General features: G+C 38.8%; 1 protein-coding gene and 1 long non-coding RNA gene across 5 annotated transcripts in view; one reads left to right on the top strand and one right to left on the bottom strand.

Moving 5' to 3' along the window:
* Window positions 1-285: 285 nt before the first annotated feature.
* On the top strand, window positions 286-12663 carry LOC122543865. The gene is made up of 3 exons (XR_006310168.1): window positions 286-660; window positions 1333-1460; window positions 11111-12663. It is a non-coding gene; the product is annotated as an uncharacterized LOC122543865 (long non-coding RNA).
* The window catches only part of runx2a (RUNX family transcription factor 2a), a 153401-nt gene continuing 136191 nt past the window's right edge, over window positions 7704-24913 (bottom strand). For all 4 annotated transcript variants that reach the window (XM_043682629.1, XM_043682603.1, XM_043682622.1 and 1 more), the window contains one exon: window positions 7704-8701. In XM_043682629.1, the coding sequence (XP_043538564.1) occupies window positions 8223-8701 (479 nt within the window). In that variant the 3' untranslated portion in view covers window positions 7704-8222. The remainder of the gene's footprint in view (window positions 8702-24913) is intronic.

Below are 24913 nucleotides of genomic sequence, written 5' to 3'. Positions count from 1 at the left end.
CCTTTACTGGGAATAATTTTGGAATAGGTTGTTCTGTTCTATCTAATGTGGCAATGCATATATTATCTCCAGTAAACCTAAGAAACTGAGTGTGAGCTACCTAAGAATCCAACAATTTTTATAACTGCTACAAAGATGAAATGACTGAAAGACAAGCGTTCACTGACACCGATCACTGCGAACAACTGCTCATGCGCACGCCTTCGGGGCTGATTGGGTCGTGGAACGGTGCATACGTCATCACGTCGACACCATGTGACGTCATTGTCTACGCGTTGGCGCACGTGCAGACAGTGAGCAGGACCGAGGATCTCAATGTGGACGGGGTTGACAAGAAGAGCCCTGGGCCCGGAAGGCTATCGCCCCCCCCCCCCTTGCATTTTGCACTTCCGCATCGGCATTTTTAGCCCCCACAACTGCTTCTCTCCTGGATCCCAGTTTCTCTCCATGTTCCGATTTTCCACCTGCCGCTACGGCCCTTTGAAACCTGCGCATGTGCAATTTAAAGTGGTGAGCGGTGTACATGCGTTGGTGCCAAGAAACGCGCACTTTCTTAAGGCACATAGTTTACAACAGAGGAACATATTTTCAATAGAGAGTCATGATTCGAATCAAGATGGAGAATGAGATATTTAGACCCTCTGCTGACATGGTATAACAGTGAGTATATCAGTAAAGGTATACAGATTATGAGACATAAGGAAACACTTGCTCTGTATGCCTTCTGGTGATCACATTCTTTCTGTGATAAAGTGAACAAACTTTCATGCAACTTGTAATTATGACCTTATAGTGATTTATACAGTTCCAGCATGACCTCCTGTTCTCATACTCTGTGCTTTAGCCAATAAAGGAACCCACATGCTTTTCTACACTAATTTCATATTCCTACAAGAATCAGTGGGTATACACTCAAATATCTCTGTATTCCCTTGCTGTCAAATGACCTCATATTTCTTGCGTTTTTTGTCCACCCAAATTGCATTACTGTACCTCACATTTCTCTGAATTGGAAATGGATCAACTCAGTCCCAGAAATTCCTCAGGGTACTGCCCAGCTGTTAAATGTCTTCAACCAGTTTGATAATGACCTTACCTTCAAAACCACAGAAATGTGGATGTCCGGTGATGACTTTACGGTCCATTTATAATTCCTTCAATAATTAAACAGTCTGTGCCCAAATACAGCAACATTTCACTTTTGCTGTTAAGCAAAAAGGCTAATTCACACAAATGTAAGCAATAACCATCTCCAGCAAGAGATCTCATCACCATTGCCTGACATTCAATGGTATTACTGTAATCAAATTTCCTGTTTTCAACATTCTAAAGGTTGCTATTGATCAGAAACCTAACTGGACTGGCTACATAAATATTGTGGATACTGGAGCAGAATAGAAGCTGACTTTTTATGACAAGTAATTCACCTCTCTCCTCAAAACCTATCCATCACCTACAAGGTACAAATCAGGAATGTAAAACATATTCTCCAGTTTCTTAGATGAATGCCATTTGCTGTGTGAAATGTTGTACTAAGTAGAAAACAAGGTGGAGAAGCAGTACTATATCTAAATGGTCCTGTTTTGAATGTCGTACAAGAACAAAGGTGCCTGGGGATGTGCATATTCAAAAATCTCTGGAATTGCAGAGGCAAATTAATAAGGCAATTAAAAAAGTGCATGAGATACCCTTCTTTGTAAATAGGGTACTGTATACAAAAAAGATGAAGGGCTGTTGTAGTGCATTTGTAGTGTCCCTAGCTCTCGTCCAGGACATCAAGGTTCGAGTCCCACTTGTTCTGAGGTATAGAGTAACATCTCTGAACGGTTTATCCAAAAAGATATCATGCAAAAAAGATGAATCAAATCATACCCTTACAAAATGGTGGTTAGTCTTTAGCTGGAGACTTGTGTGCAATGCTAAGCACTATGATTATTTCTTGAAATCTGAGTGCTGCTGACAAGATTATCATTTATTGCTCATGCCTAATTGTCTTGGAGAAGGAGGTGAGTTGCCTTTTCAAACCACTGCGAGTTACTTGAAACATGAATGGACCCAGTGATGTTCCAGGAGCAATTCCATGATTTTAACCCAGCAGCAGTGAAGAAAGGCAACTTTGGTTCCAAGTCAGGTTTGGGTGTGACTTGCAGGGGAATTTACAGGGGGTGGCATTCGTATACTGTCCTTGTCCTTTTAGTTAGCAAGGTCAGCATTTCACAAGTGCTGTTGCATCCTGAAAATGTTACACAGTGCAGGAAGGATAGCCAAGTTCTAGAGAAGGTACAGAGTATATTTACCAACGCAATATATGAGATGACAGCATCCAGCTGGAACTCTTATCAACAAACACAGAGGTAGACCCCATCTACCACGCCCTGAGAAAAGGAACAGGAAGTGACTTCACCACAGGAAATAATATCACCACAGGAAATGACATAACCAACCCAAAGAAACCCAAACATATAAATAGAAAGCAGGAATTTTCAGCATTGCTTCACCTGAGGTCCACTGAAGATGTTACCTAGTAAGGTAACGAAACGTCTGGAAATGAACCTTTCAGCTCAGCGAGCAAACCTACATCCATGACAGTATTCAGTTATGTAGATATTTTGGAGAATATTCAGCTTCCTCATTTAAGTGTCTGAGTCATCAAGTGAATTATAGTATAGGAGACTGATGCCATTGTAGTACTTATGGAGTTACTACAATCCTGCACTTAAGGTGTCTTTGTATTCCTTGCTTTGTTCACCCCAAATGCATTATCTCACACTTCTGTGGATTGGAAATCAGTCAACTTAGTCCAAGGATTCCTGAAAAAGGTTAAGTGCAAACCTAAGAGTGGCATTCAAACTTGTTCAGCGTTTTATTGAGTAAATAGGTCAAATAGTTCACATTAGCATCTTTTCTGAAATTAAAGACTTTAAATAATTAAGTAAAGAACTAAAAAGGAAATTACAAGAAATTTCTTCACCTGGAGTGTTAAGATCATGAATGCACTATTTGAAAGAAGGCTGGAATTAGATTCCATAAAAACCTTTCAAAAGCAATTGAACAGTTTGTTTGAAAGGAGAAATTTGTGGAGTTAGGGGGAAACCATTGTGTGGAACTAACTGTGAAGAGTTCTTGCTAAGAGACAGACTGAGAGTGATATGCCAAATGGTGACCTTCAGTGCTGTAAGGTTCTATGTGTGAATTTTTCCAACCCTTTGAAGCTAGGCTGGAAGGTCAGAGGGCCAGCGATATGATGGGGGGAAAAAAATCAGATTGGGAGCCCAAAATCTTTCCACTATAATATATTGTCTGTTCAGGAACAATACAGTATGGCTGCTCAGAAGTGAAGCAACTAATTGACTAAGTGGGGACCACTTCTTGCCCTGCTCTTCCTTAAGCATTTTACCCACAGTGAAGAGCCCACTGCCTCACGGGGAAATTACCCAGTAATTTTCTCTGAGGTCTCCTTCTCAATGGATAATTCTTATGAATGGAACCTCAACCCTGGCTACTTCTTGTGGTGGTAATGTGAATGCCATGATATGTGTTCTTTGATAGGACTGACAGCTTTTGGGGTGAGCACCAGCCCTCTCAATTAGATAGTAGCTTGAGTGGGGGCATTTAAGCGGCTATTGTAGGAAAAATCAAATATCATGGTCCTAATATCTACTGGAGTGGGGTCAACTCCTGCTTTTTTCTCTGGCATTAGTATGTTACACCCAATGGCAAAATCCGGACCTATTTGATTGTGTCTATTAGAATTCTTTATTGGATAAAACTGCACCAAATATGCAATGCCTGACTTACGAGTTTTTCCACATTTCCTTAGTTTTGTATCAAAAGAATAAGATTACAAAAATGGAAGGATAATTCCATAATCATATGCTGAAAGCCAACAGCCAAGCATTCAAAATGCTTACGTTAAAGAATTGGCCCTGTTGCTGTGCACTCAGTCCTTGTTATCCATTGATTTGCTACCCATGGATCCACAAACGCCTTATCTTTTCCATTTGGGTGGATCATGAGGCTGATTGTAATTCTGTCTCTGCCCATTATAACCTATTGCAAGTTCTACCCAGTGGCAATGCAGAATTATACCTTGTGCCCTGGAACTTGTCTCCATTTTAACAAAGGTCACAGAAATTGTGAATGCAGGATTGTAACTCCATAAGTATTTGGCTATCATACTATGTTTCGCTTGATATCTCAGACACCTAAATCAGGATCATAATAACAGTTCAAGGAGATTTTTTCAGTAACAACCAGAAAATATTAGTCCATAAGAACCAGAGCAAACCTGAATTCTATAGCTATAGCTCCACATCCTTTACAGTATCTTAAAATGATCAAAAATAGATGAAACATTCATAGAAAATGCCATTTTATTGAGAATGAAATTCAAACTTAAATCAATGTTACAATCATGACAATATGTCAGACAAGGAATTTTGCGTTTTAGTGACAAAAAAATCATTATCTTAGCATTATTCCCTTTTAAAACGTAGCAAAGTGATTCATAATCAATTATGGCAATGGCTTGAAACACAATGCATTTGTACAGTATATTCAGTGCAAAGCAATTATTGAGTAACAGCAATAAAAAGCTTGTATTTATACAAAAAGTAAAAATCAAAAATCACAGAATAAAAAGGTAGCAGTGTAAGTATACCTTTGAAATTAAAACTGCAGAATGTTGTCTGTTTTACATACATAAAAAATGAATAGATTAAAATGTATGTTTTTTTTCATGGAGCTCAACTATCTGTGATAATTACATTAGAAAGCTAGGATTTCCATTTCTTGCCTACAAATAAAGAGTACAAAATATGAACTGTATTGTAAACTGCTGAAATTATGATAAAAGAAGCCTTTTTGTGTTTATAAAGAGAATTCAGCATTGAAAATAATGTGTATCAAATTAGGGATGGATGAGACTTGCCTAGATCCTATTCAATATTTATCAGTGAAAAAATTACTGATCTTGTTCATTGTACTTCATAAATTCCTGTCACAGGATAAAGGGTGTTTTCCACTATTGCAATTTTAAGAGTATTACTTTCATAATGCTAAACAGTCATGTGCATGTTTTAACGCTGCAGTGAAGAGAAGAAAATACAAATGTTTTAGCAGAAAATGGACAAAGCTTATTTGCTACCAGTATTGGCATGTTACATCAGCAGAATGACTGTCAGCTAAAAAAAAACTCAAAGTTTTATGTATTCCTTTTGACAAAATTGCATTCATCAATTATTAACATAAGCTATGTTCAGCAAAAATTTTGATTTACAGCTAGAATCAGTGCTTCTGCTTCCTTAGCAAAAATCTTATTAACCAAATTCTAAAGCAAAGCAAATTCTCGTGAACAGCACAAAATTAGACATGGTTTTAAAGTATAAATCTGATTTTCACTGTTAAGAGTTTTTGATTTGCATCTGACAGAATTCACACCTGCACAGTATTCAATGATTTACTTTGCCACAAAACATTAGGATATTGTGTTGAATGATAAAATTATCATCAATAATTAGAGAAAGGAAAATGGAGAGATAACAGCTCCCATATTTAGCACTATCCCAAGGATCTCTGCAGAATCATGTCTCATCAATGAAGGAATCAATTTATTATTGACAAACAGTCTGGGCCATATCTAAATTTAACATTTCAGACATAAGCATGTGATTACAGACTGCAATTAGAGTGATGGAAAGCTGAATTCCTTTTTGCTGGGATATAATACCTCAGATTATTTACTACCACGAAATTAAGAAATCTCAGTGTACTGTAAAGTCTATTAATGCGCATCCCCATTAACAACAGATTTATTAGTAAAACGTCTAAGGCATCATGTAATGCAGTATAAATGATAGTTTGTATTAGTAGTTAGTGCCGTAGAAAACTAACTTTATTGGAAACCCCAAAGGATGTTAGCACCTGCAGTAGAAAACCTGTTCCTAATGGGAAAGCGATGAATACATTTTGTTTGATATTGAAAATGTATTGCGATTATTAAAACCTTTGCCATAGGGAATTAACTTGGTGGATGCTGGATGTGATGCGAAGTGCTTTTGACTGTACAAAATCTTAAATTTGGTTCCAAAATTGCTGCCTGCAGCCCTACAAATATCACATCTTAACAAAATGTACTTTTTAAAAAAATCACTTTATATAAAAAAACATATTTAAATCTTTGAACGCCCAACTTTAGCAATAAAAATTACATTAAACAAATAAAGTACCTCTTATTAAATAGGTAACAGCTTGCACCGGCAGTAAGACTTGACTAGTTCGACCTTGAGTTGTGTAACCTGACACCTGCTTTCTCAAGTTCTGTTGAAAACTCCTGAACTCATTACCTGTACAGATACATAAATGTAGACTAGTGGTTTGCTTCAAGCTACCACTTGCAATAAATAATATCAATAAAGTTGTCCAGCTTTAATGTAAATTGGCCATATTGAACCTTGGGTCCACAAAAGCATGCTTCACACAAGAGAAATTTGCAGTAAAAAAAACGTACTATATCTAAATATTGAAAAATATTTGACTTTATTTAATACATAAAATAGTAATGTCTAAATTTTAGAATAGAACAAATCATTTGAAATTTAAAGAAACATTAGAATATGTAGATTTTGAATTCATGTACCTCTCATGAATTTTGTGCTTTTAAATTATACTCAGAAACACATTTCCAAGTGTAATATTCCCGAGTATTGTATTTATCAGATTTAAAGACTTACATCTCAAGTACCTTGGTTACTATGAATCATGGTAGATTCTTTAGTATTGACACATCTCCACTTGCCTTAATAAAAGCTGAACCAATAGAAGGTCTCAAGACAGAGTTAGACATGATAATACTTATTTAGAGTGGATCTCAAGGAAGTAATTATGAAGAGTAGACACTACTTAACTGTGTCATTTTCTTTGTACTTGAAGGAAGGAGATTTTGCATCATGTTATTTCTCTAATTTTTTTAAGAAGACAGATACAACTGTAGGTGTCAGAGCAGACCAATAAATGTCAACTGATTTTCAGTAAAATAGTGAATCAACTAAATCCCCACTAGCTCCTGCTCATGTAAATCTAGTTAATGCTGCTATGACTGAAAACTACATTAACTATTCAGTGAAAGTTACAGAATTTGCTTTTTTAAAGATAATGAAGTATCAGATCACATGAAGAACTTGTTGAGGCATTGTCTTTGAGAACAAATTTTTGATTAAGCACATCTGCTTGAAACATAGAACATTTTCTTCCTTTGTTGATACCACTGGGTCAGCTATGTACTTTATAATTAAAGTAATCCATTTGAGTAGATCACAACAAGATTAATATTAATAAGTGCCACCTTTTTCAAGTATTTAGACAGCTAAAGGTACGAAACTGTAATGATGCTGCAGTAGACATTACTATTTTAATGTCGCTATGTCACCAGGAAGAATCTTTCAATTATTGAGTAAACAATAGTCAATAGAAACATTAATGACACTGAAGTAGATGAGATTGCTCCAAGCCAGATGGCATTTACCTCGTTTTAAACTGGAAACCATTTGTTTGAAACATACTCAAAAACATAAAGAATGAAAAAAACAGACAGTCCTTTTGAAATCTGCAGTAAACATTCAATTAACAGGCATTTTTGGGTAAACGGCACTTAGAAAAGAATTAATTTTCAATTACATTTAAAGGGGATTTGTCAAGAAATCTATAAAGAAAATTTCTACCCCTCTGCACAGTTACAACTGAATGCATACATGTACATTTCTGGTACAACTATTCTAATAGTCAACTATGTTCCCTCACACATGATTTAATTAAAAAAGTTAAAGTGGGTAACCATTTCTTGGAGGACTTTTCATCTTCTTAAGCTTAGAGTCCTCATATTCTTCTTGCTTTTCGCCACTTTTCTTGCCATTTTCAATATTGTTCAAATAATTGTTTATAAATTACTGCAATTTGCACAGTCAGTTCTGGGAAAGCTATCTTTCTAAAACAAGATGGTTTTGCTGAGTACCTTGAAGTTCTTCATTTATTTGGACAAGATAACAAATTTACTCAAGAACTTATAAAAAAAAACAATGTTCTGTGCATATCTTGAACAGTACAGAAACATCTTCAAATACTGCATCAGTTCTTTCACTCAACAGTCTTATTATGATAAGATGTTCTTCCAGTTAAAAACTGCATAATAGGCACTATTTAAATGATGACTTGTTATGTATTCAGAGTCAGTAGGGTCTCCAGACAGACTCATCAATCCTCCCAGTGGAAGTCAACACAGTGGGAGAATTGCTATGGCTAGCATCAGTATCGACAGCATCATTTTGGTTGGGCAGGTTGGGATTAAGGAGTGTACTACCAGTTGATGCACTGGTGCAAGGTGGCAACATTCTGGAAGGTGAGCGTTCTCCCCCTGCCACCATGGAGAATTGGTAAGATCCAGAAGAGGCGCCATAGTAGAGATAAGGTGCACTGCTGGTCTGGAAGGGTCCACTTTGGTTTGGGGATGAGCCAGGGTAGGGTGGTGGTAGGTAGGTGTGATAATGTGTAGCTGCAGACATACCCAAAGACATGCCAGTTGTAACAGGAGTTGGTGTATAGGTGAAGGCAGCTGGGTAGTGCATTCGAGGATTTGAGAAACGGCTCTCTGTGAGGGAAGAAAGACCAAATTGCCGTGGGTCAGAGAAGGGACCAAGATCTGTAGCACCTAGAAAAGAAAAGAGAGAAAACATATCTTGCAAATCACTCAAAGAAACATTCACATTCTATATTAAACATTTTAAGGTTATATTCTAATTCATATCTAAACACTGTGGCCCCCTTGTGCTGGAAACGAATGTGACTAGTCACACCCAAATTTAACACTGTCACTTTCTTCTTTCACTATGGTGTTGACTTGTTATGCGCTGTGCTATTTGAGGATAATACACAATATATTTTATCCAATCATGAGGCTTAGTGTAGTCATGAAATTGCCTAATGACAAGTTAAAAACTTGAAGTGTTCATGTTAATGATTGGAAACTTGAGGTGGCATCTTAGCTGCCAAGAATTCCCCGTTACATGGTTTCAGGAAGGCCCACAACATCTTGTACCAATCAAGCATCAAGGGGCTAGCAGCAAACCTTTCCTGGGGATCAAGGACCCCCAGGGACAGATGTGTCATCTGCCAGCTGCTCAAAAGCTAGTAGCTGTTATGTACTGTGCAGCAGCACTGGTGAGGTAATGGCTGTTACCATTAATGCACCTTCCTAAGAACTTAGTTGGGCAGACCTCCATCACACCCAGGACTGGGTCTCTGTAAGGGATTGTTTCCGTGCTGTACATCTCTATGACTGCCGCTGCCTCCCTGCCACTAAATCCCCCCCTCCCCCCAGCCAAATCACCAGCTCACCCTTACTATAACTCCCTAAGGTCTGCAAAAGCAAATATGGCAAGGTTTAATTGACATAGTGAGCTCCCTACTTGCCACTGTGTCATTACAATTCACCACCCTCCCTCCCAATCCAGTAGCCCTTATTTCCCACACTTCATGGGGAAGTTGCATAATTCCAGCAAATGTTACTTTCCACAAATTAACTGTGCATTATCCTCAGGTAACACTGACTGCAGCAAACTTACTCATGCTTCAGTGTAGACATTGTTATGTGGGAATGAAATGCATTGGTTGTCAGCACAACATCTTGCATGGCACCTTGGGTGACAAGTGAAAAGGACCCAACATGGAATAAAGTTTCTCATTCAATCTCCATGATACATATTAAAATGACATTAGTAAGATGGAACTGGTTTCAAAGCAGACATTTTAGATTGATATTCAGATTGAGATTATATGATGACCTAATTTCACCCTCACAATTTATGATATTATTCAAATTTGAGATTAGTATATAGATTCATAGAATCATAGTGCAGAAGGAGGCCATGCGACCATTAAGTCTGCATTGACCATCCATGAATTATGCTTGTTGTACTGTATGTTTGTATATTTAAATTCTTATACATGTATTTATTGCATACGGTACGATTCCATGTGAAAAACAGATTGTAGTTTTGGTAAACGTGTATTAACATCAACCAGTTGGACAGATGCCATAACATTGTAGCTATCGGTCAGACTAGGCCTAGAGCCAGCCCATGACTGTATTGGGACTACCATATTTCTAGAGGGATCTGAAGTCCCAGTATTGCTTCACAGTATTGGTTTTCTATTGATTGTCACGGTGTCCTGCCAATTTCCTAAAAATAGTTCAAACGACGTTTTCAGTTATCTTTCCTTTCATATATAAATTGGACTTGCAGGTTGGGGATAGAGTAGGGGAAATCTGCGTGAAATGTTGTCCTTCATCTTGCAAACATGCATCACATCAGATTGGATAATCAGTGGACCTGTACCCCTCTTCCCACCCTATTTGATGTCTCTCAGGGATTTATTGCTATATTTTTGGTGCCAATAGCTCCATTGCAGATGATGTCTTTTAAATTATCTAGATTGCCAGTTATGGTTGGACATATTCCGGAAGATACTTTCATTTTTTTTTTCTTTTTCTTTTTTTTTCTTCTTTTTTCTTTTAACCCCCACACTACCGCCTGAGTGCAGTAGTGCTTATTTTATCCCCAGCACCCATGGTGTGTGTGTGCAGGTGTGAGACACAGTGGAAGACACAAGGTGCACGAATCTTTATTCAAATTCCACCACCAGGAAGATAGGAAAACACCCGGGTGGCCAGTGACAAACACTGCCCTTCACATCAGAGGGCAGTGCTGTGTGATCAAAACAGTGAAGGGGAGGGTAGGGACTAAATCAAAATAGAATTGGAGGGAGAAATGATGCACTCCACTCCCTGCGGCGCCCACCTCTCCCTGAACAATTCCAGGGTGTTGGTCGACACCGCGTGCTCCTTCTCCAAGGACACCCGGGCTCTAACATAACCGCGGAAGAGGGGCAGGCAGTCGCGGAAGATACTTTCATATGGTGTTCCAGACTCTTGTGATTGGTCCTCCAAGCTGTCAATCATCATTCTAAAACTTCCTAAGACCTTTTTTTAATATGTTCATGTTTTGATTATTCTAAATCTGATCATTCTATGTATTTCTCACTGTTCCCCCTCACACAGAAAGAAAATACTGACTCCTCCACCACTTCTGGAATTAATGTTGAGTTTTTCATACAAAAGAAGGTGCACAACTAAGAACTAGTGGGAAAAGTGAATTATTAGAGGAGGTCATCAACAGCATCAGAAGGCTGAGCACTACCCAATAGTCACACAAATAGCTGACAAATTTAGAACACTGGCTATTAATGAGACTCAAATTCTTGAGCAGTACTAAGAGACCCAAAGGAAATATGTTTGATTGAATTCCAAGAGCATTCATGATTGTTCTTTATGTAAAACTGAAGCCTTTTGTAAAAACAAATAAGTTTTATTTTTATAATAAAAAAATTTCCTCTCCTTTATATTGTCTCCTGTCAAAAATTAATCCAATGTGCTGATCTAACCTTTCTATTTTCATTCTTACATTTACGTTACATTTACTGTTGAGATCTGTATCATTGTTTTTTAAAATTATATGCAAGTCTTCAGAAATCACAAGCTGTTGATTCTGAATCTACGAAATAATACACAAAATTTCAAAGAATAACACTGTTGTTCTATTTATGAAGCATTTTTTGAGGAGCCATAGTGAGAAGTGTGATACAATGAGCAATATATAGAGAGCCCAATGTGTGCATACTCAGTTGAAGTGGGAGCTATAAATAACATGTGTTACGTATCAATATATCAGACATTTTCTAATGAGAGCCTACTGTACCTTAGCTGTAGGCTAACAAAGTAAGTACAAAGCTCGTTATGTATGTGGTCCCCACAGTTCTAGTTAAACAGAAGTTAGGTAAACATCTTAGAACTATTTTCAACTATATTTTTCCTGGAGGGAGTACAGTTGTTTTTATCCAGTGTAATTAATATATATGATTTGAAACACATTCCTGAACCAACTCTAAAGGAAGTCTGCACATAAAACTGAATGGAATGCATTATTACTTGTTAGTTTGTGCCTAAACAACAGCAGATATCTTAGGTAAGGAATGCAATTCTTTCTACAGTATGTCTGGTATGCCCACTCTCAGCATTCTTTTACTTAGGGGGTATAGGGTGTGGCCAGTCATGCTTAGACACTTTCCTCCCACATCCTGTCTCTGTAACCCAACAAATGCCAGGAGTAGATGCCAGCAACTGTAACTTATGCACGATTAAAAAAAAGTCATTCAAACCTTGAAATTATGTTTAATGTTATATAAAGATTGGCAGTGATGAATGGGATTTTTGGTGTAGTTTGGAGGAATGGGGGCTTTGTGGGTGCAAGATTGGTAAATAATTTTTACAACTGATGATATTCCATTTTTTCCACTCACCCCAACCACAATCTATCCTGATTTTTTCAAGACTCTTTTCTTGAATTTCTTTATCATTTACTACATAGCAAAAGGCAGTAGGAGGAAGGCACAAAGGTGAATAGTTCATTTTTTATGAAAACAAATCTGGAAATCTGAAACAAAAACAGAGAATGCTGAAGAAACTTAGCAGTTCATTTTAGTATTGCTCTTCATCATTACAAATACTATTGAATAAAGATGGCATGGCAAGGTTTTCATTTGTGCCATTTTTAATAAGATTGTGGGTAAGAGTGTTATGATAAAGTGTTGCAGATGAGTGGGAAAGTATTGCATAGGATAACACCAGTGGTGAAGAGATACTGTCCTAGGGGAACCGACATCTGTGTACACATTTACAGGAGCGTGCTTTGATCGAAGACATCCTGACTGTCTCCTCCCTCCCTTTATCTTCCTGCCTCCATGCTGAGCATTCCTCCTGTGCAATGCCTGTTCTATTTCCCTGTTGTATCGCAAACCCAGTGGCACTGCAGCTAGAGTCTCTGCACCTGCTGCAGTCTCTATGAGGACAGGTCATTAAATCCCCTGTGCTATCTACGAATTCAGCAACTCACTACACTGCTCACCAGAGAAACACTGCACAGTACTTGCGTAAACTTCCATTAGTGAAACTTACTATAAATCACTTTGGCTAAAAATTAGATGGCTGGATTAATGTGATTGGTTGTCAGATTTCGTATTATGGAAGTGAGTGAGAAGGTATTCGGGTAGCCACCTAACATGTTACATGTACCAACCCCAGCCAAAACACACCCTGTGGCAGCAGGTAATATCCAGTCCCTTGTGTAGGGTCCCTGTTATTCTTTGGTGGGTGGGCACATGCAGTTAGTAAACCTGCACAGTCCAAATCAAATCAGTAGGACATCATGAAATTGACATTTGTTTTATGCCCAGTCCAAGCTGGCATTGTGTTTAGCACTGGGCACAGCGTGGGGCTTGCCAAGGGTTATGTGTACCATTCTGAAAGTCTCCAGTTTCCACAGCGCTGTCTCTAGAAAGGTTACCGAAACAAATTTACAGCTTAGTGTTTAGCAACCAAATACACTATTACCTCAGTCTATCTTTTGCATCTCATAATTCGAGACACACCAAAACTACCAACATTGCAAATCATTTTGGCCTGTTTCCATTATGTCTTTACAGCAAATAGGGCAATTTCCTCTTTACAAAGGTACAAAGACATAAACTATAGGAATAGTCATTTTAAAGTCTAAGACAAAGACTTACAGCTGTAAGTATTTGTCATTGTTTACATGTACTATTCTACAAGAGGATATGACTGTTCTTTGTCCAATTATGGTGTTCTACAGTTTTATTTTGCAGTTGCTGTTGTGTGTTTGGAATGTGCTTCATTTTGCTATGGTATCCTATTTCATTTTATTTTACAAATTACAATAATTACTTTTGTCTTTTGATGTAAGCCTTTCTTTCAATCCCCTTCTTCTGAAAAGACTAATGAATGCAGAGCTGTAGGTTCATGGGAGTGGGGAGAAGGGGCAATAGTTCCAGGGCACCTTCGCCCATATGTTCAGTCTTTACATGTAAACTGACAGTGGCCCGAATTTCACAGCCTCAGCTTCACAGAAATTGAACTGTACCGAGCATAAAACCCATGAACCACGAACAATCTCTTTGTTCTTCCTGCAGCCACTATTTCCAACCATCAATGGAACTGGCTGCCCAAAGGGCCACCTGGTTGAGTTAGGTGCCTGCTTTTATCATGCAAAGCTGGTTATACAACTCCAATGTGATGATGAAATACAAATGTACAACCTTGTGAGATTGGCACTAAAAATCGTGCAGTCTAAACAGGAGTCCTTAAAGGGACCACTGTATGTTGCTTGTGAAGTAAATAATTACATGTTTTGTGAATGAGGAGGAACATGATGAATTCTCCCTGGGTGTATGAATATTTTTTGCACTACCACTGGTATTCCATCATATGTTTTTCCTAAATATAAAACTTCTTGTTCAACTAATGCAGGTACAATTGAATGTTTATCCTGTCCAATCATTCACCTGACTGACAAACGACCAGTCATCAAAATCAGAACAGCCTTGCTGATGACATTGGGCAAGCACCACAATCACACCACTCACTGCTCAAAGATACTCCCTAAAACGTAATTTTTTGACCAAGCTTTTGGTTGCCCATCCTAATATCCTATTTAGCTTGGTATAGCATTGTAATTGATAATATTTCTATGAAGTGCTTTGAGATACTTTACTGTTTTCAAGATGCTAAATAGATGCAAGTCATTGCTAATGAGGTGATGGAATCAGAAAAGCAACTAAGTTCACACATCAAAAACTGAACTTGAGATATTTCTGGTCTTTTTTGGCTCAATTTCAATCAACAGGGTTGCACTTATCATCATCTGTGTACCCATGATCTTTCTTTTCTATGAAATACAGTCAGTTCTATAAAACGATAGTTGCGTTCTTGAGCAACCCCGCATTATGGGAAAATCGCACTTTAGAAACAGTGTTTTTGGTGCCAGCACTGTAATCGTGTTACAGCCAACAAATGTTTTAAAAGTTCACGCTTTAGAAAGTGTCCCCAATTCGTCAATTGCATCACAGTGAATTTGCGTTGACAAAAAGAGCGTTATAACAGAACGACCTATACATAAATCAGGTAAACTGGCGATACCACAGAAACCATTGTAAAAATCCTTTACTGTAATTTGCAAATAGACTGTTTAAAATCCAAAGGTAAAAATGCTGTGTGTTTAAGAAGCCCACACAAGTTGTGACACATGACCAGTATATCATTGCTCAGGACCTATTGCACAGTGAGTGCGTGAGTAGGGACCCCTTCAGAGAGAATAGCATGAATCGGAAAGTCATATGGAAACGCTTTCATTGAACTGTTTCCATGAAATTTTTAATGAGCCAAAGCCTTTAGATGTGGTTCAATGCCTTAAATTAGCAAAATAAAAAAGGACAAATCCTCTTTTCCTTTCAATCCATACTCTGCTTTAAAAAATTAAAAACCACTAATTGCTTCTGGTTCAACAACAGAAAGACATTAAAACAAGACCTTCCTCCTAAAAATAGCAGCAATGCTCTTCAGATTCCTATTCAGAATCAATAGTGTTTCTCCCAGTCAGATTGTCTGCTTGAGGCATATAATGTAATTTTTCATGTTGAAACAGGTGGGAGAGTTCAAGACTTAATTACATGACTGGTCCATTAAAATTGCTTCCATCAATTATTCATTTTGCCAAAACCTGAAGTGAAATATCTCTAGGATACAATCAAATTGTGTAATTTAGCTTACAGTAGTAGAATTAAAACTTATCAGAATTCAAAAATCATATGTTTGTAGGTCATTACATCTAAGCATTCAAACTTATTTGTGTTTATATTTTGGAGTGATTGGAGGTGAAGTTTAATAGATTAAAAACAGGTGATGCAGTCCTTGTAAATAACAAGTAAGCTCTCTGAGCTTGTTATGAATTCTTCTCCTTTGTTTTTAGATGTTACTCAGGTTTGATATTCTATCTTGCTAAGCAGTATGAGGAAGCCAAGATAGCCTGTCTGAAGCTCATTGTTGCTCCCTTCTATTGGACAATATGTAAATTAGAACTCACGTAGAAAGCCGTGAAGAAGCCCATTCATCTGGTCTGTTAGTTATGCAACCAATATATTAATGGTAGAGGAGAGCAATTACAGGGTGGAATGAAGTACACCCCCTGTCTGCTTCAACATAGCTAATTATATTATAAAAGTCTCAGATTTGTTTCTAGAAAAGGCAATGTAAAATTGCAGCAAGATTTCAAGTTCCTTGAGAAACACTAACTGATTTTACGTTGATGTCCCAAAGATTAATACAATTATTTTTTAAGTCTCACAGTTAGAATAATGTTACTATATGTGAAAAGAAATGTGATGATTTAGTTTCCTTATTGCTATGTACTTTTTGTTGGAGGCACTCCCTCTGAGTACGAAGTATACCTATTAGCTTTCTTCAAGCAAAAGCAATCAATTCTACAGTACATGAGGGGAAGTTGAGCGATGGCACTACATACACAAAAGTTGGTTATACCAGCTCACATTTTAAAGCTATTATAAATCATTTATCCATTTGAAGAAAGGGGTAATTTTCAAGAAGCAATTGGTTAAATATTTATTATAATCATTAGATGTATAAGCTTCTGATTTTTGGAAAAATATCTGTTCAATAATACTTATATTGTTCAGGCTGAAAAATGTTCAGATTGTTTCTGCCCTTTTGCCTACTTATTGAAGACTTCTGATTTCTCAGCCATGGCTAAAATCTGAAATCCTATAGCTACCAGTCTTTCCCCCTTAAGACAGGATCAGTCCTATGACTGAACTTCTGATCCAAAAAAAACAATGATCAGCAGAGCAGTAGAGATTAAGTTTAAAAGGCCCTGGTTGTGGATATACATTTTGGCTTCCCAAAGGCAGCATGCATTCATAAAAGTAACTATTTGCCATTGTGGGCTTTATGATAGTACTAAGCATTGGAGCATGAATGCTTTCTTAGCACTTGCACAATTTGCGCCTACCTACATGCTCACACCATCCATGCTTTGCATTGTCTTGCATGCCATGTCACCAAAGACTTTCACCACTGCCATTTTGAGGTGCTGTTTAGCCCAGACACACAGGCTGCTTGCCAGTAGGGATTTGTCTAGTGGAAGGGTAAACATTTTAGTAAATGGCAAATTAAGGTGTTAATCCAACACCTACAGCATGCCCATCTGTATGTGTGATAAACATGCTGCATATTTATGAAACCAAATGGCTAGGTTGGAAACTGATGGGGTCTAGTCCTCAGTCCAGGGGCTTCAACACAGTTAGTTAACCACTTGTGATCTCCCCCAGTACAGTCCAGTATGTGCGTGCATGTGTATGTATATGTATGTATGTGTGTGGCAGGCAGTCAGTCCTGTAGTGTTAGTATATGCAATCAGGGGAAGCCTAAATCATCAGTTTGGGAGCTGCCAACACAGCGATCAGGGCTCTCATCAGTCATGACATGGGGTTGATTGATGATGGCAGCCAGAGATGTGGAGTGGGGTGGGTGCAGTTGATGGTTACGGAGAACTACATTGGATGGTAACAAGAGGGGACTTGGAGCATAACTGGCCTCGACAGGATCAGCTTAAAGAAGCATCAAGGTACAATGTTGGAATTCGGTGGACTGGGAAAACAGCAGTGGGCAAAGCTCAATGTGGTGGGTCTCTACATGGTGGTGGTGGGGGGTGTGAGGAAAGGTGCCGCAGGGCTACAAGTACTTCCTTCTTAGTGACGTTGGTTGGCCACTCAGCTGGCATGGTTCCTTCACCAAGTTCTGCACAGGTTGAACCTGAATCTGGATGGATAATGCAGGCATGTTCCCAATTATCAAGGTGCAGCCTGTCTTACAATGTGGTGAGGTATGCTCAGCCCCCATTTGCGGCATATGCCACCAACAACTGACTGATTGATTGCCTTCCTGTATGTGATACTTCCCTACGAGACAGTGATAAATTGAGGATATCCAGTGGACCTTAGGAGCAGAGTAATGGTGACTTATATAGGGTGGTTAAACCTCGTATAGCTACAGACAGGTGAAGTATGTTGCATGGCAGTTAAACAGTGAGTAGGATGAGAGAATGTGGTTATACGTGTGAGGAAATGACAGCCATGTTGGCTATGTGCCGAGAACAACATGGCTTTGTGGTTCCTCTGTCATGATGTTGCTAGTGAGAGACACCACCAGATTACCAATGCTTGGCCCTGTGTACATAAGCCCTTCAAAGAAGGATATATGGATGCTAGGGATGTGGATATCTATTGAGTGTCAAGTTTTGGGAACAGCATGTAGTAAGATGTGGTGGAAATTGGATGTAAGAGATATAATAGGGATGGTTGATGAGATGCGCTTCATTAATATAGTAAGATAATAGGTAAGGAAACAACTCCCTTGACCATATGGAGAATAACCTTCCAAAAACTCAATGCAATTTGGGTTTAGCAAACAAAAATATAAGATTCAGCCCAATATCTTCCTGCTCAGTCTGTACTTCAGTCCTTCCAGCGGGCAATCAAGGGAGACATTGACAACTGATTGGGAGCAGAGCAATTATCCATAACATGACAGAAATACAAAAGAATGTTTGGCTAATCTACAAAAAAAAAATCTGTTTGAATAAAAACCATTTAAATAAGTAAATCAAAGCTTCCAGTTTTTAAACAAATCCATTACAAACATTTTTGTAAATGCGTTTATATGTGCTTTATAATTAACCTCAAGAGAAAAAGAGAAAAATATAATTAATTTCATTGAACAAATTTGCTCCACTGGACAACCAACTTTGCAGATCACCCATTAGACATTTGGCAGCCCCAACAGTCAATGTGAATGAACATTCACTGATTAACTTGAGCTAAAGATATACGTTTTCTCTAAGTCACTGCAACAATACATAAACAATTTCAAATAACCTTAATTAAGTTCTTTGACAAGGTGACACACATAGTGAATGACAGTAATGCTGTGAATGCTGCATATTAGGACGTTCAGAAAGCATTTGATACTGTGCCAGGTTGGTTGGCAAATTAGAAATGTTTGGGATTGATTGGTGGATCCTTGGTAGCATGGATTAGAAGTTGGCTAAAAGATAGGAAACAGCAGGTAGGTAGAGATGAGCATTTCTCAGATTGGAGATGAGTTCAAAGTGGCATTTCCCAGGAATCAGTGTTGGGACCCTTGCTCTTTCTGATTTATATACATGATTAGGAGATGGGTGTTGAGAGCAAAATCTCTAAATTTGCACATGATACCAAGATAGGGAGAATAATGAATTGTGAGGATGCTGCTGAGCTATTTCAGAGGGACATTAGCAAATTGGCCAAATGGGCAGACATCTGGGCAGATGAATTTCAATGTAGAGAAATATGAGGCAATGCATTCTGGTGGAAGTAACATTGGGAAACAGGACAGGCTCAATGGTACAACGTTGAGGGCAGTAAAGGAGCAGCGGGACCTTGGGATTCATGTGCATGATTCTCTGAAAGTGGTCAGGTAAGTTGTAACAGTTGTTAAGAAGGCTTATTGGATCTTTAGCTTTATAAATAGAGGCGTGGAGTACAAAAGCAAAGAAGTGATGCTACATCTTAAGTGATCATTGGTCAGACCAGGTTTGGAGTATTGTCTCTAGTTCTGGGCATTTTATTTAAGAAATGATGTTAAAGCCCTGGAGAGAGTTCAAAGGAGATTTATGAGAATGATGCCAGGAATGACAGATTTTAGATATGAGGAAAGATTAGAGAAATTGGGCTTATTCTCCTTGGAGCAGAGAAGATTAAGAGATGATCTAATTGAGGTGTTAAGAATAAAAACAATTTTGACTGGTAAAAGAGGATATACAGTTTCCACCAGTTGGTATATCAGTTACCAGGGGTCACAATTTCAAAACTGTCAAGAGAACTAGGAGTGAGATGTGGAGAAATTTCTTCCGCGGAGAGTTGTTACAATTTGGAATATGCTACCTGGGAGAATGGTAGCGGTGGATTCCATAGGAGGTTTCAAAAGAGAGCTGGATGTATATTTGAAAGTGGTGAATTCAGAAGACTATGGAGATAGGACTAGCTGGGAAGCTGTTTCGGGAGCTGTTATAGAAACACTGGGTCATATGGCCTTCTGTACAGTAAAATTCTTTGATTCTATGAACTTGTTCAGATTTAGCATTTTTACTGTAACTTCCCTTCATTTTCCTGTACCAAAGCTCTTTATATATTCAGGAGCCTTCCAGGTTGAATCATTACCAGCAAATTTTCAACATAAGGTTTGAATTTGGTGAAGCAGTGTTGTGGTTGGTCTGTTGAGAATTCCTGTAAAACTAAAAATCTACCTTTTTAGGTTAGAATTGCAGAATCATTATAGTGCATAAGGATGCCATTTGGCTTTTTTGTGTTTTTACCTGCTCTCTGATGGAGCATTTCATTTTAAGCATTGTCCTGCTTTCTTCCCATAACACTCGCATTGTTCCTTTTCAATGAACTCCCTTTGGAATGCCTCAATTGAACTTACCTTTACCACATTCTAGTCCAACCACACTCACCACAAGAAAGGCTTTATTCTTATTTTCCTTTTGCTTTTTTGGCAATAACTTAGCAAAGGTGAAATGTAAGTAACAGATGTGAACAAACAATAAGGGCAGGCCCTTCCCCAATATTTAGTTATGCAGCTGTGTACACTATGACTGCTTTGGCAGTGGTTTTATTTGTACTTGGCAGTACATTTTCACACTTTGTGCCTCAAGATAATGGCCCTGAATTTCCCCAGGGGCTCACCTGATCGTCTGCTGTTACTTTAGCAAATGTAAGTAGAGCTACAAGTATAACACCATAAATGGGCACTTCTGGCAATGTCCCACCAAAGTCACAGCGTGGATTGGGGCAAACCCTTGATGTAATTTGATGGCAACATTAGCACACTTTGTATTTTTCGCTATACACTATCAATGATGCAAACCCAGCCACAGTTTGGTACAAGTTGTGCCAATCCAGGGGAAAAAAGTACAACTAAATCACTGCCTTGTACACTGACCCAGAGTGGCACTCAATCATTGTTTCAGTGCCTCCTTTCATAAATAAACAAGACCACTTTGATCACCATTTTGGAGGACATAGCAGTGTGCAACAGCTGCTGCCTATGAGAGGACTCTCAAATAAGTGAATGGCATTGCTGCATTACTGAAAAGAAAACTAGCACTCTCTCTTATATATCCTGGTTATGCTACTGGCTGGGTAAAACAAAATAAAACTTCCCATTTCACTGGCACATCAGACACTTCCTTTTCACAGTTCTTCAGGATGAAGGATGCTTTTCACATCAGAAACTGGAATGGAACAATAAATTGTGTCTGCCACATTATTACCAGAGGTTAAACTTTTAAATACAGGTTCTACAGAGATTATGAAAGAATTTAACCTGTCTCCAAGCAAATCAGCTGTTGGTGCATTAAAAACCAAAACAATGAATGCCTCATAAAATGATGTGTGGAATTATCCACAATTAACTGTAGATTACTTATCAATGAACCTGCAGTGATGTTGTGATATTTACTTGACTGTGAAATTATCACACAAAAACAACGCAAGGACTGCAGTTGGTGCTGTAATAAAATCCACCAAACAAATACATTGGGTGGGATTTTTGCATGCCAATGGTTTCAGGAATAAAGGCAAGGCTGGAATTGCAGGTTGCTGCCCTGCATGTCAGCACCATCCTAGCTTTCACTCATTTACAAGAAGGATAGATTGTGACCAGAACAGTTGCCTACCTGCAAGTGGCAAGGTAGCCTTGAAGGTAATTAAGGGGGCTTTTAAGTTGCCTCTTGTCCATTGATTAGAATTTTTCACTTGGCAGATGGATCCCACATTGCAGCCAAAATGGAACAAGAGAAAGCAGTATCCATGTAAGTGGGGAGTGGGCAGTGTTTCATGCTGTGCAGGACTCTTACCCATATCCATGGCGGTGAAGTAAGGCTTCTGGGCCCAGGCTTGTCTGCTCCGTCCATTTTTCTTTTAATTACTTTTCCTTTTTTCCTCTCTTTTCTCATTGTTTTTCTTTACTTTCTCTTTTATTTTACTTACCTCTTGTTGAAGAGCTTGGTCACAGTGACGGCATTGGCAGCAGTGAGTGGCACCAGCATGAACTTGCAGCGGCAGCAGACGGTTTGTATTCCCAGTGGCTTCTGTACTGACTCATGGCTGCTGTGGCAGAGACGATTTTGGGTTCCTGGCAGTGTATGTGTTCAGACTCAATGCATTCATGGAGATGTTGATGGTGGCGGGTTTGGGCCCAGTATGCGACCTAGTGGCATCAGCAGCGGCTGCTCTGGTGAGGTATGCCTGAAGTGGATTCATGGTGGCAGCTGATTCGAGATTGGGCCAATATGGTATCTGGTGGCATCAGTGGCCTCTTCATTGGCAAGGCTCATTGAGGTCTCTTAGTGGCAAGGGTGTTGGTGGAGGTGAGATGGCGCCAAAGAGTGGCGATGTTCATTCTGGCAGTGGCAGCACAGTAAGGGGTCTCCTGCTTGGCCACCGGGCCAATGGTGGAGCACATAACAAGAAGGACTGTAAAATTGAACACTTTTTTCTTTACTTTTTGCCTTTATATTCTGTTTTGAGTTTTTTTTTCTGTGATTTAAGATGACTCTGAAGAGTGGCAACAGTATACGACATTTTTTGTTATACTTTGTAATTCAGTACATGTGACCATAAATAAATCACATCTGATAAATAAAATCAAATCTGTAAATCAAATCAAATCAAATATCTAGCATGGCTGTCAGGCCACAATTCTGGCCATTTAGTGCTCCATAATCACAGCATGGCACCTATACCTTTTAAGTAATCAAAATTTTTCTCTTGATGTCTATTGTGAGTTGGGGCTGACAATCTATCAACATTGGAGGGCCTCCTATTGACTCTCTGATCTCAGGACACTAGCTGCTGAATATATCCTCTGATCATTAATTAACCAGCTCTCCAAAGATTGCACAGACACAGGGCCAAAAATCACAGGTTCACATGCTCCTCCTGAACTGGGTCTCTGATCCTCTTTCCTCAGTACAGCAGGATCATTGGAGCCTCAGGCCCTAGTTAATGGGCCCTGTTGTAACTCCCTATCTCGAGACCTGATCACACTATTCAACGTGGGAACCTAGAATTGATCCAAATGTTGTGGTCCCAATCCCAAATGTAAAATCCAAATCTCAGTGCTATTGACATCTATGAGATTCAGAAAATAATTATAAACTTTTGAAACATTGATCTTGGTTTATAATAGCAGCCAAAGCCTTTGATTTGATTATTGCTCACAATCCGTTATGTAACAGACAGGGAGAAAGCATAGTTTTCTTGTGTCACAAAGTTATTCTATTTGTATTTATTTCATTCTTGTATTATTCTCTCTACATTGCCTTAGGCCATGGTTAGTCTGGACTGAATTATCTGTATATGAGGAATTGCTGTGGTTACATTACCACAACTCAAGCCCCACTTCCTATTAACATATGGCACAGAACAAGAAAGGGGTTTCTGTAGTATTGGTGAGTGAGCCTCTGTTTACCCAGTCATGGATTTTAAATTAATCTGAAGTGAAATTATATCAAGTTGTTACTTGTGACTTTAGAGAGAACCTGAAGTGCCTATTGCTGCCACCGTTATTCATATGGAACTGTTTTATTCTGTACAGAACCTGGAAGAGATTTGAGCCAGTCAATAGGAGGTTTATTGGAGATTCAAAACAGCAATTGCTTAACAATGTGCTACTTGTAAAGTTTTTCATATACTTTAAAAATATCACTGAACCAAACAACTTAAATATGTTCTAAATATAACGTACAGATCAAATGCAACAGCTGTTTTAGGGTAGTTCTTTCTCATCTGCTTTTATTTCAATATAAAAGATGCCAAAATGTTTTCATCTAATACTGTAAACTTAAATTTATTTCAAAAGGGAATTCTTTTAATGCACTGAAAATTCTGATTCTTTGATGCTGCTGAACATGGTGCAAAGTCCTAATTGCTCACAAGGGACTAGTAATTAAACTGTTCATAAAAGTAAAGATTGTTGTTTTGCCCCAAAGAAAAGTACACTCTATTTGAAGGAATGTTTACTTCCTATTTCATAGCAGTGTAAAATAGGTTTGTTTTAAAAAAAGGATAAAAATCCGTTGGATGTTTTTAATAGTTTGAAACTAATGTTCTGTTTCAGCAAAGGTGATTCCATTGGCTAATTTATTTTAGTAGGAGAAAGTGAGGACTGCAGATGCTGGAGATCAGAATCGAAGATTGTGGTGCTGGAAGAGCACAGCCGGTCTGGCAGCATCCAAGGAGCAGGAGAGTCGACGTTTCAAGCATAAGCCCTTCATCAGGAATAAGACTTGTGGCCCAAGGGGACTGAGAGATAAATGGGAGGGGGGGTGGGCTGGAGGGAAGGTAGCTGGGAATGCGATAGTACATGGAGGTGGAGGTGAAGGTGATAGGTCAGAGAGGAGGATGGATTGGATAGGTGGGAAGGGAGGTGGACAGGTCAACAGGGTGGTGCTGAGTTAGAAGGTTGGTTCTTGGATAAGGAAGGAAGGAGGGAAGGGGAATGAAGAAACTGGTGAAACCTACATTGATCCTGTTTGGAGGGTCCCAAGGTGGAACCAAACCCTAACCACCCAACGCCTGGAGGAAGCTTGCCTCATCTTTCACCTTGGGACCCTCCAACTACATGGGATCAATGTGGATTTCACCAGTTTCCTCATTTCCCCTCTCCTCACCTTATCCCAGATGCACTCTTGCAACTCAGCATTGCCCTCTTGAATTGTCTGACCCGTCCATCTTCTTCCCCACCTGAAGAAGGGCTTATGCCCGAAACATCGATTCTCCTGTTCCCTGGATGCTGCCTGACCTTCTGCGCTTTTCCAGCAACACATTTTCAGCT

The sequence above is a fragment of the Chiloscyllium plagiosum genome, chromosome 3 (genome assembly GCF_004010195.1).
Source record: "Chiloscyllium plagiosum isolate BGI_BamShark_2017 chromosome 3, ASM401019v2, whole genome shotgun sequence".
In the NCBI taxonomy this organism is placed as follows: domain Eukaryota; kingdom Metazoa; phylum Chordata; class Chondrichthyes; order Orectolobiformes; family Hemiscylliidae; genus Chiloscyllium; species Chiloscyllium plagiosum.
This window is presented reverse-complemented; position numbering and strand designations above follow the sequence as displayed.